Below are 12,502 nucleotides of genomic sequence, written 5' to 3' on the forward strand. Positions count from 1 at the left end.
TTTTTAAAAGCAACAAAGAAACAAAACCTAAAGAGTCTTAAAAAGACTACCTAATAACCTAGATAATCATATATAAGGTATTCAAGTGATTTGCTATTAGTACAAATACTGCAAGTTTTCTTCTACACGGTGGTTTCTTCATGTTAATTATTGGCTAAGAACTAAGTATATTAAAAGTAAAAGTAGATCCATAATGTACAACATGATGATAATAAGTTACACTGTTGTATAGTATATTTGAAATTTAAGAGAGTAGATCTTAAAAATTTTCCTTTTTTTTGGTATGTAAATGAGATGACAATGTTAACCAAATTTACTGTGGAAATAACATATGTAAGTCAACTCATTACACTATACACAAACTTACATAATGCTGTATGTCAACTATATCTCAAAAGAAGTGCAAAAAAAAATTTCACCCAATAATTACAGAATACAGAATTTTTTCAAGTGAATCTGGAATATTCACCAAGATAGACCATATGCTGGCCAATAAACTGAGTCTCAAAATATTTAAAAAATTGAAATCAGGTACATTCATGAATTCATTTGTTTAATGAAACCAACATAATGTCCACCACTAATAACACAGAGATATCTGGAAAATGACTAAATATTTGGAAATAAACACACACAAGAGATATTATATTTTGAACTGAATAAAATAAAAGCATAACATATAAAATTAATGGGATTCAGCTAAAGCATTGCCTAAAGGGAAGTTTGTACCTTTAAATACTTACATTTGAAAAGAAGAAAGATTTAAAGTCAATAATCTAAGCTTTCACTTTAAGAAAAATTTAAAGAGAAGAGAAAATTAAACCCAAAGTAACTGGGAAGGAGTATATGGATCCTGAGGGAAATGTTATACAGTAGTCCTCCCTTATCCTAGTTTTTGCATTCCATGGTTTCAGTTACCTGCTGTCAACTGAGGCTCGAAAATAATAAATGGAAAATTCCAGAAATAAACAATTCATAAGTTATAAACTGTGTGCCGTTCTGAGTAGTGTGATGAAGTCTCACACTGTCCCTTGCTTCTGAGTAGTGTGATGAAGTCTCACACTGTCCCTTGCTGTCCAGCTCTGCCCTGCCTAGGATGTGAATAATAATCCCTTTGTCCATGTATCCCACCCGTTAGTCACTTAGTGGCCAACTAGGTTATCAAATCAACTGTTGCAGTACCGCAGTGCATGTGTTCAAGTAATCCTTATTTTACTTAATAATGGTCCCAAAGTGCAAGAGTAGTGATGCTAGCAATTCAAATATAAAAGAAGCCGTAACATGCTCCCTTTAAGTGAAAAGGTGAAAGTACTAAACTTAATAAGAAAAAAAGTTGTATGCTGAGGTTGCTAAGATCCACAGTAAGACTCTTCAATCCAGGAAATTGTAAAGAAAACAGAAATTTGTGCTAGTTTTGCTATCACACGTCAAACTGCAAAAGTTATAGCCACAATGTGTGAAGACAAAAAAGGTATTAAATTTGTACAATAAGATATTTTGAGGGAGAGAGAGGCCACATTCACATAACTTTTATTATAGTATACAGTTATAATTGTTCTATTTTATTATTATTGTTGTTAATCTCTTACTGCGCCTAAGTTACAAATTAAACTTCATCACAGGCATGTATGTATAGGAAAAAACATAGTAGTACATAGGGTTTCATACTATCTGCAGCTTTAGGCATCCACCGGGGGTCCTGGAATGTATCCTGGGAGGATAGGCAGGGACTACTGCATGTCTTGATTGCGGTGATGGTAACAAGGGTATAACCATATGAAAAAAACAAACATCTGGACTTCCCTGGTGGTGCAGTGGTTAAGAATCCGCCTGGCAATGCAGGGGACACGGGTTCGAGCCCTGGTCCGGGAAGATCCCACATGCCATGGAGCAACTAAGCCCGTGCGCCACAACTACTAAGCCTGCACTCTAGAGCCTGCGAGCCACAACTACTGAGCCTGCATGCCACAACTACTGAAGCCCACGAGCCTGGAGCCCATGCTCTGCAACAAGATAAGCCACCACAATGAGAAGACCATGCACCACAACGAAGAGTAGTCCCCACTCACTGCAGCTAGAGAAAGCCCGTGTGCAGTAACGAAGACCCAAGGCAGCCAAAAATAAATAAATAAATTTATTAAAAAAAAAAAACTGACAAAAAGCATTGAACTTTTATTTTAAATGGATGCATCTTACTGTAAGTAAATTTTACTTCAAAAATATATTTTTAAAGAATGATGCAAAGTTCAAGAATTTTGAAATAATTTTTACTGTCTTAACACATAAGTAGTAATAACAGATTATCAAGTATGTTTGATAATAGTAACCAGCTGATAATCTGTTTCTTTAAAAAACTATCATAAAGAACTCTGATTACAATTTATAATAAGAATTGAATATAATATACTTACCTACTTGATTACCTCCTAGTTTTACAGGTTCTGTTTCTAAACTATTTAATTTGCCACTTTCTTGGTTGTCATTAGAAGCAATAAGATTGTGAGATAACTGATTAGCAGTCAGGTTTGCCTGAAGCTTTTGAATTTCTGCCTCTTTCATTGCAAGCTTAATCCTGGCACAAAAGAAAATAAACCAAAAATTATTAGAAAGATTCTATAAAAATACCACAAACCATTCTCCCCTTTCAAATTAAAATAATTTTAATTAAAAAAAATTTTTAACTCTGATATTAGTCAACTATTGGCCAAGATACAGAAAGTCTTATATACAACTGATTACATTGTAAACTGGTTCAGCTACTTTAGAAACTTGATAGTATACACCCTATGACCCAGCAATTTTACTTTTAGAAATATCTGCTAGAGAAATTCTCGCATATTGTACAGGAAACATGTGTAAGTATGGACTTTGCAGCATTATTTGTAATAGCGGGAAACTAGAAATAAGACAACTATTGATCAAGGAACAGATAAATTGTGATGTAGTTGTAGGAGAGACTCTTATACAGCTATTAAAACTAAACTAACCACACTAGTCCATCCATTGATCAACCATTCTACCTACCTACCTCGACACAATGAATTTTAAAAATGATGCTGAGTGAAAAAGCAAAATTACAAAACATATAAAAACAGTATATTTATAAATATAAACAACACAAATGAATATAAACAAACACAAATGAATTGAAGGATAGATATCCATCTCATGATGGTAGATACTTAGGAGGAGAATGGGACTAGTGTTAAGGATCAAAGGGCATTATCTATCCTGTAATGTTTTATTTTTTATTTAAAGAAACAGATTTGAAAAAAATATCAAAAAATGTTAAGAAGAATCAGCTCTTAGTTGTGGAAATATGGATATTTGTTATAATACTCTCTAGACTTTTCTGTATATTTCTCAACTTCTCAACTAAAGATCTTAATTACCAATTTTTAAAACACATCGTATGTGCTAAAACTTCAGCATCTGAAAACCGTACCTCAATTCCGAAATCACCATTTTATTTGTCTCACAGCAGCCAATGTAACTGTCTTCCTTGTTTGACAAAATACTCATCTGGTGCTTAGACAGAGATGATTTAAAACCAAACATTTCTCTTTTTAACTGCAAGTTTAAAAACAAACATATATAAACTTACAATATCTATGATACAATTTATTTATTTATTTATTTATGGCTGCGTTGGGTCTTCATTGCTGCACGCGGGCTTTCTCTAGTTGTATTGAGCAGGGGCTACTCTTTGTTGAGGTGAGGGGGCTTCTCATTTGTGGTGGCTTCCCTTGTTGCGGAGCATGGGCTCTAGGCACATGGGCTTCAGTAGTTGTGGTGTGCGGGCTCAGCAGTTGTGGCTCGCAGGCTCTAGAGCCCAGGCTCAGTAGTTGTGGCGCACAGGCTTAGTTGCTCCACGGCATGTGGGATCTTCCCGGGCCAGGGATCAAACCTGTGTCCCCTGCACTGGCAGGCAGATTCTTAACCTCTGTGCCACCAGGGAAGCCCGATACAATTATTTTTTACGTAAGTTTGAAAAATTGTGTGAATTTAATAGAAACAATCTAACAGCCATCAACAGAATGTATAAATTCATTATGAAATATTAACATAATGGGAAAACTACAATAGTTAAAATAAATCTGCATTATATAAATCATTATGGAGACATCACATGACACTGAGTGAAAAACAACAGAGGCACATATTGTACTTTCAAAAATGCACTGAACTATATATATATTTTTTTCCGGATACATCTGTATATGGCAATATTTAAAATATGGGCAAGAAGGATACATATGAATTTCAAAATAGTGGCTAGCTCTGAGGAGAGAGGGAGAGAATGGGGATCTAATGAAGTACATACTGAGGCTTTATTTCCCTATAAATTTTTATTCTAAAAATGTCTGAAGTAGATATCACAATATGTTTCCCAGATTTAGCAAATGTGCTATATTGGTCTCTTTATGTATTCTGTATGTTCTGAATAATAATTTTAAAAATTAGTTGTGAAAAGGGGCAAGGTAAGCACTTAATGACTACTACCTTCAAACTATAACAAAATCACACTTTTTAGAAATAGACAAATTCACATTTCTAAATCATGTTATATGGGAGCAAGCATATATTATCACACCACTTTCAGAATCACATATCAAGTAATTCTTGATACTGAGTCAAAGGAAGTATCAATTTAAAATGAATGCTACCTGCATTTGATTACTATCAAATTTCAAAAGCAAACAGTACATTAGAAATCTAAGCAAACAGGGACTTCCCTGGTGGTCCAGTGGTTAAGACTCCACATTTCCACTGTAGCGGGCAAGGGTTTGATCCCTGGCCTGGGAACAAAGATCCCACGTGCCACGTGGCCAAAAAAAAAAAAAAAAAAAATTAAAAAAAACAATCTAAGCAAATAATCAGCATCCCAGGAAAGTAGATATTGCAGGGGGATGGGAACCAAGAATGGTATATTCTGGTTTTAACTCTGCCACTAGCTAGCTGGACAAATTATTTACTTCCTTGGGTACACTTCTTCACCAATTCAATAAAATGATAATATTGAATTAGATGATTACTAAGGTCCCTTTCAGCTTCATAATTCCATGACAGTTTAAAATTGGTAAAAGTCTACCAGCCATCCATATGTGAAACCAATCATGACACATTTATCTTATCTTATCTTATCTTTATCTTATCTCCTGATTTCACCTTTACTTTGCACCTATGAATAACAAATTTCTGACACAAGTATACTTACTTTCTTCCTAATCTCACTTATAAATATGGTCATATATATAACTCATAGAGAAAAGGTGGCCAGATGCTACCATAAAAACAATTTAATATTCTGTACCATTCTAATAGTATATGAAAAGTTGCTCAACATGGTCAACAGGGAAATGGAAATTAAAACCACAATGTGATACCAGTTAATACTCATTAAGATGGCTACAATCAAAAAGACAGACAATAACAATTGTTGGCTAAGATGTAGAGAAACAGAAATCCTCACATTTTGCTGGTGAGAATGTAAAATGGTACAGCCACTTTGCAAAAGTTTGGCATAAATTTACCACATGACTCAGCAATTCTACTTCTAGGTATCTACTCAAGAGAAATGTGTGGACAGAGACTTGTAAGCAAATATTCATAACAGCATCATCCATAATAGTTCAAAAGTGGAAACAACCGAAATGTACATCTACTGGTGAATGAATAAATAAAACGTGGCTCATCCATACAAAGGAATAATATTAAACAATAGAAAGAAATGAAATACCGATATATACCACAATGAAAGATCCTCAAAAACATTAAGAAAACGTAAGACCACATATTGTACAATTCATTTATATGAAATGTCCAGAAAAGACAAATCTCCATAGGCAGAAAGTAGATTAGTGATTCCCTAGGAGTGGGGATGGGTACAGCGGCTGATTATAAATGGGCACAAGGGACCTTTGGGGGATAGAAGTGTTTGAAAACTGGATTGTGGTGATTGTTCCAGAATCTGTAAATTTACTAAAAATCATTGAACAGTACACTTAAAATGGGTGAACGCTGTGGTATATAAATGTTCCTTTAAAACTGTTGTTTTAAAAAATTCTGTGCCATTCTTATACATGGCATCTGAGAGATTGAGAAAGGATAGAATAGTAGAAAGGTAAGTTCAGAAAAAAGGATTAGATAGAAAAGAACTGATGATTGAAAGCAGACGTGAGAAAAAAATAGAAGGTAATAAAGCAACTACAAAATTATGATCTCTTATAAAGCACTTGGGTAAAATTTTCCTTGTCACACATACTTACTGGCAACTGGGATATAATTTTTTCCAAACTTCTCAGTTCCACCCTTGAACTTTCTATTTCTTGCTGACACAAATCCAGTCTCTCATTCTGTGTTGCAATATGAACTTTTAATTCTCGGTTTTCATTCATCAGAGAAAATTTTTCTCTAAGTATTTCGTCTTTATCCTCTAACTCACTCTCTAGCTTAAGAATACTTTGTCTAGATTCAGTTAGTTGTGCCATGACTTCTGAATTTTTCACTGCCATGATCCTTAATTTTTCTTTTCCATTATTATTTTCTTCTTTTAACTGCCTATGAAGAAAAAAGCATAAAAATGAAAATAAAACATACATTTACTTTCAATAATCATATTTAGTTAATCTCACTTTTTAAATATTTTAAAGCTTAATTCTGAAATAATAATACTTGCTCACATTTACTGAGTGCCTACCTTCTGCATGCTAGGCACTCACAACTTTATGTGGCTAGCACTATTGTTACTCCCTGCTTATGGATGGAGGAAAACAAGGCAAGGAAAGGTTATGAAACTTGCCCAGTGTCTCACAGTAAGTAGTTGAGCAGAATAATCCCACTATCTTGGAGGTATTTCTGCTCCCTTTTAAAAAGTGTATGACAGGAGAGTTAGCTCCAAAATCCTGACACAATGTTTTGCAGCATCAAGAAAGTTTTAGATAGTATAAGGAAAAAAATCACAAACTATTTATTAGCCACAACTCTAAAAGATAAAATCTAATTAACCATTAACAGATTACTATGCAGCGTTTTTAAACATATATGTGTATACCTATAAAAACATGTCAAACATTAGAACAATCTACTGTTTAGAACTGTTATTGTATTTCATCAGTTCCCTTTATCACATTTTTAACATCTCTGAAATGAGGTTACACTAGGTGATGCTTCATGATTTGAAGAATACATATTTTACTAGCTAATGTGGTCACACTACAAGGACACTACATCTGTGTTAATTTTTTCTAAATATATTCAAAGCAAATATGTTGATCATATTACTCTATATTTACAAGTATATTAACATCAACACATGTTTTATTCATTTAAAATCCTAAATTTACAAGTAGAAAACAATTTCAGTCATGGATGCCTATCTTTCTACATTATTTAAGGCCATAATTACAGAATTCAAAATATTCTATTTTTAAATGTTTCAGTTTTTTCTCTATTTCCACACAAAAATCCTTTTTTTACAATAGAATACTGTACCTTAATTTCTCTTTCAGAATTTCAAGTTCACTTTTATATAGACCACACTTTTCCTGTAGCCTTTTATTTTCTTTTTCACAGTTAATTAGATTTTTCTCTAATATTGCTTCTTCAGCTTGAACCTAAAACAATAATTTGTTTTAAGTGGATGCACTAATGTGGTCATAAGTTTTAGGTATTTCAAATTAAAATGTAGTGATTTCGGAAATAAGCAGGAGAGTGGAGTAAGTACTCCACAAGTTTAAGTCCCCAGCCTTGTAGTGAAAGGAGCAAAGTGAACTTCCAGCAACAAAGAACAGGGAGGGGGGAATGCTACCACCTGTCCAGAAATGGTTAAGAGCCTACAAGAAAGGAACAACAGCATGATTACCTGAAAGCAGAATTGTTCTGCTCTATGTACACAAGGCAAGCAACTCATGCAGAGATGCTGCATCAAGTTACTAAAGGCTAACTTTAGTGTAAATGTTCCAGAGAAGTAATTTTTGAAATTTTAGCCACAGAATACTCCCAAGGAAATCACAGCCCCAAATTTAAAACAGATAAAAGTCAAGCATCCAGGTTTGAGCAGTGGAAAATGGAGGACTGGACAGATCTGCCCCACTTCCTTTGTTATATCTATCTAACTATAGGGCTCTGCTGAGCAGTTTGAAATTTATAATCCTAAGAAGTATGAAAAAAATCACCTCTTACATTTTCCTCTCTTTCCTCTATAAAGTCCTCCCTCTCTAGGAGGATATTCTCCCTACTAAGTATTCTACCTCCCAGTCCACATTACCTTATTAAAAATCCCTTCTACAATATTTCTTTCCCGCAGGGACCTTTTCCAAGGCTTTCAAAACAGTGATCTTATTAATTCACACTTAAGACATCAGTATCTAATGGGATCTTAAATTTTTCTTATTTTTAATATTTCTTCTATCCTTCTACCTTTCTTTGAACAGAATTTGTAAATATTAAGGATATAAAGAATTTATATTAATTAAGGATATAAAGAATTTATCTTAAGGTCCAACATGTGGCCTCCCTCCAAACAGGTTTATTATCATGTGGTATTACTTGAAGATATTCAATGAATGTAATTAAGCCACTATATTACTATGTAGAACCTATTCAAGGAACCTTCCCTCTGAGAGGCAGAAGTGAGCCTCTCTCAGGGTGTTATGTCTAAGGAGACCAATTAAAGGCTACATAATCTACTCTGCCTTCATTTTCACTGAGGTGACAGGAACAAATTTCCTGCTTTTACTTCTATAGCTCTAAACTGCTCACTCACCCCATCTTTCTCTACATTTCGTCCCGTGTCTCCACTCTTTTCCTTCTCTGGATAAGAAAGTTTCTGCTCATTATAAGAAGATGGTAAATATTATACTTAACTAATAATTATAAATTCTTTATTTCAATGATTTTATTATGAATGAGATCATAAAAATTACTCCCCACTTTAACCATAAATAAAGATATTCTATTTATGTCTATATTTTCAGAATGTGGATGGTAATACAAAACACTGAATTTGCACAACTGCCTCTTACCTTTTCCAGTTTTTCAGTCACCTTTTCTTTATAATGTTGGAAAGCTTTACTTAGCTCTTCAGCATTATATAGTGCTTCATTCCTTTGTTGTTCAGCTCTAAAATTTAATGAGATAATTAATAAAAGAATGCTCTGTACTTGTGTATTTAAGTTCCAAAATAACCTATATTTAATTATAAGGAATAACTAGAGAGAAGCAGATTTTTTGGTGTTAAAAAGGAGTATAAGCCTTAAAATGGTAAAATGAAAAATGAAGACTAGACTACAATAATTTCCTCACTATGATATCTATATGAAAAATAAAATAGAACATAAAATACTTATAAACTTTGAAACATACATTCTTATGTGTTGGCAATTTTTTCTCTGTCTGGAAAAGACAGATTAGGGAAGTTGCCTGAGGCTATATGATAAATTTTCAAAGATCAGGTATTACAGAATCAATCCACTGTCTAGTATATTAAAAATACTCAGTAGGGCTTCCCTGGTGGCGCAGTGGTTGAGAGTCCGCCTGCCGATGCAGGGGACACGGGTTCGTGCCCCGGTCCGGAAAGATCCCACATGCTGCGGAGTGGCTGGGCCCGTGAGCCATGGCCGCTGAGCCTGTGCGTCCGGAGCCTGCTCCGCAATGGGAGAGGCCACAACAGTGAGAGGCCCACATACTGCAAAAAAAAAAAAAAAAAAAAAAAAAAGTACTCAGTAGATCCTGTGATCTTTGAAAAGGCCAAGTAAATTTTCAAAAAAGATATAAAATCTGAACAACAAAATCCAACCACTACCAAGCAAGCCCAACCATTCTGTCTCACCTCTTAGTTCATCCTGACCTTTCTTCATACCTCTCACAGTGAATTGAGACTACTAGGCTGGAACTTGGTCAATTTCATATCCACATCTAAAAATTTTTCTATATTTAAACTTATTTTCATCACATTATTTTGAAGTTAGTGACTCTTCTCTTATCCAAGGTGAATTCCTTTATCTATACTCTGGATCTTAGTTCTTCCCTTTCAGGACTCTTCTGTATTTTCAGTCTCTTCTCTATTGGCTTACAAATTCAAGTGAAAGTATCTCTTATTTCCTGAATATATGGGGTTCTTAAATTTGGACAGCAACTGTGGATATCAGAGATGTTTGTCTGGTTCCAAGTTTCAAATAAAAAAGAGTTTAAACAATAAGGGATTTATTTGAAAATCTACGAGAATATATTCCATTCCTTAGTTGGCATAGCTGGAATTCAGAGAGCAAAGGATACCTGTTTTTTTCACTTTTTATTTTTTAAATGGTCCATACTTTTGACCAGATTTAATAGCTTTATTTATTTTTATTTTTTGGCTGTGTTGGGTCTCTGTTGCTGTGCGCAGACTTTCTCTAGATGCAGCGAGCGGGGGCTATTCCTCGTTGCAGTGCGCGGGCTTCTCATTGCGGTGGCTTCTCTTGTTGCAGAGCATGGGCTCTAGGTGCACAGTAGTTGTGGCACGTGGGCTCAGTAGTTGTGGCTTGCAGGCTCTAGAGTGCAGGCTCAATAGTTGTGGCTCACGGGCTTAGTTGCTACACAGCATGTGGGATCTTCCCAGACCAGGGCTCAAATCCGTGTCCCCTGCATTGGCAGGCGGATCCTTAACCACTGTGCCACCAGGGAAGTCCTACCACCAATATTTATAAAAAGGTCATAATATTTTCAGCCACACAGAAAAGAATGGATAAATATATACATGTACTCCCAACCCAACTTTTGTGAATCTTAACTCTTTGCTATTTTTGTTTCATGTAGCCTTTTTATTTTAAGCAAACAAAACATTATAGACATTACAGAGTTGAGGTCCCTGTTCACCTCCAAATCCTATTCCCCTGACTTTTTCCACAGTGTGACTTTGTTTTATTATCATCATACATTTTGTACATTCACATGTTGACCAAAATATCCACAAACAATACATCATAGTTCATCCACTGTAAGAGGCACATTGTTTTCACATTTTTAACATCTCTAAAATTATCATGTATTTTACGATTGATGGTATACCATAGTTTCATGATATTTTTTCTTAGTGATTACTAAAATAACGGTACACCTTAAAATCTGTGGAATCTTACATTCAATGAAATATCGTAATCTTCTGTCACGGTATTCAATTCATTGGGCCCTAGAGCCACAGTGTTTGGGTTCAAATTCTACCTCTACCACTTTCTAAATGGGTGACCTTAACTTCTCTCTAATTCAGTTTCTTCATCTATAAAATGAGGATATTATCAAACTCTTATGATTGTATGAGGAATAAATAAGTTATATACCTAAAGCACTTAGAAAAGTGCTTACACATAATAAATGCTCAGTGAGTTACTACAATACCATCAAATTTAAAACTTTTGCCAATCTAATAGTAAGACATGTTTGTAGCTTTACAACCTCACTGTAGTTTTAATTTACATTTTTGATGACAGTGAGATTAAGCAGCTTTCATGTTTCATTGGATATTTGAGTTTCCTGTCCTTTACCTCTACAGATTCTTTGTCTTTTATTACTGGATATCTCCCCCCAACCCTGCTTTTTCTTATTTTGTGAGAGTTCTTTACAAATTCTGGATATTAATCTTTGTGAATTATATTACTTGCAAATATTTCCCCAACATTAGTCTTGTCTTTTTCACTTTTTATTTGATGAGTTTTATAAACAGAAGGTTTTTATTTTAATGGACTTAAAATTTAGCAATCTTTTCCTGTAATATTCATGCTTTTTTGCTCTCATTTTAAAACATTCTTCCCTACCATGAGACAACACATAAACTATTCTCATATAAAACATTCTTCCCGGGGCTTCCCTGGTGGCGCAGTGGTTGAGAGTCCGCCTGCCGATGCAGGGGACGCGGGTTCGTGCCCCTGTCCGGGAGGATCCCACATCCCACATGCCACAGAGCGGCTGGGCCCGTGAGCCATGGCCGCTGAGCCTGCGCAGCCGGAGCCTGTGCTCCGCAACGGGAGAGACCACAACAGTGAGAGGCCCGCATACCGCAAAAAACAAAAAACAAAAAACATTCTTCCCTACCATGAGACAACACAGAAACTATTCTCATATATTTTCTCTAAAAGTTTTACTTTTCACAATTGGGCCTTTAATCCATCTAGAATTTTTTTTTTAATGCAGGTATAGTATGAGGCAGGAATCTAATTTAATTTTTTTAATCAATAATCAATTCTCCCAGAATTATTTTTTGAAGTTTTTTTTTTTTTAATATTTATTTATTTATTTAGGCTGCACCGGGTCTTAGTTGCAGCATGTGGGATCTTCGTAGCTGCATGTGGGATCTTTCAGTTGCAGCATGCAGACTTCTTAGTTGCAGCATGCACTCTTAGTTGTGGCATGGAAACTCCTTAGTTGCAGCATGCATGCAGGATCTAGTTCCCCGACCAGGGATCGAACCTGGGCCCCCTGCATTGGGAGAGCAGAATCTTACCCAATGGAACCCCAGGGAAGTCCT

The 12,502-nt window shown here is 35.0% G+C and overlaps 1 protein-coding gene across 7 annotated transcripts in view; it reads right to left on the minus strand.

Annotated features, from left to right (window-relative positions):
- The window catches only part of CCDC18 (coiled-coil domain containing 18), a 165,163-nt gene that overhangs the window by 134,746 nt on the left and 17,915 nt on the right, over window positions 1-12,502 (minus strand). For all 7 annotated transcript variants that reach the window (XM_089919455.1, XM_089919450.1, XM_089919464.1 and 4 more), the window contains 5 exons: window positions 9,027-9,123; window positions 7,495-7,616; window positions 6,270-6,561; window positions 3,446-3,570; window positions 2,412-2,572 (listed from right to left, as the gene is read on the minus strand). In XM_089919455.1, coding sequence (XP_089775581.1) covers window positions 2,412-2,572; window positions 3,446-3,570; window positions 6,270-6,561; window positions 7,495-7,616; window positions 9,027-9,123 — 797 coding nt within the window. The remainder of the gene's footprint in view (window positions 1-2,411; window positions 2,573-3,445; window positions 3,571-6,269; window positions 6,562-7,494; window positions 7,617-9,026; window positions 9,124-12,502) is intronic.

This window comes from Delphinapterus leucas, chromosome 1 (assembly GCF_059928025.1).
Source record: "Delphinapterus leucas isolate spDelLeu-1000000601 "Yukka" chromosome 1, BTC_Dleu_Yukka2, whole genome shotgun sequence".
Taxonomy (NCBI): Eukaryota; Metazoa; Chordata; class Mammalia; order Artiodactyla; family Monodontidae; genus Delphinapterus; species Delphinapterus leucas.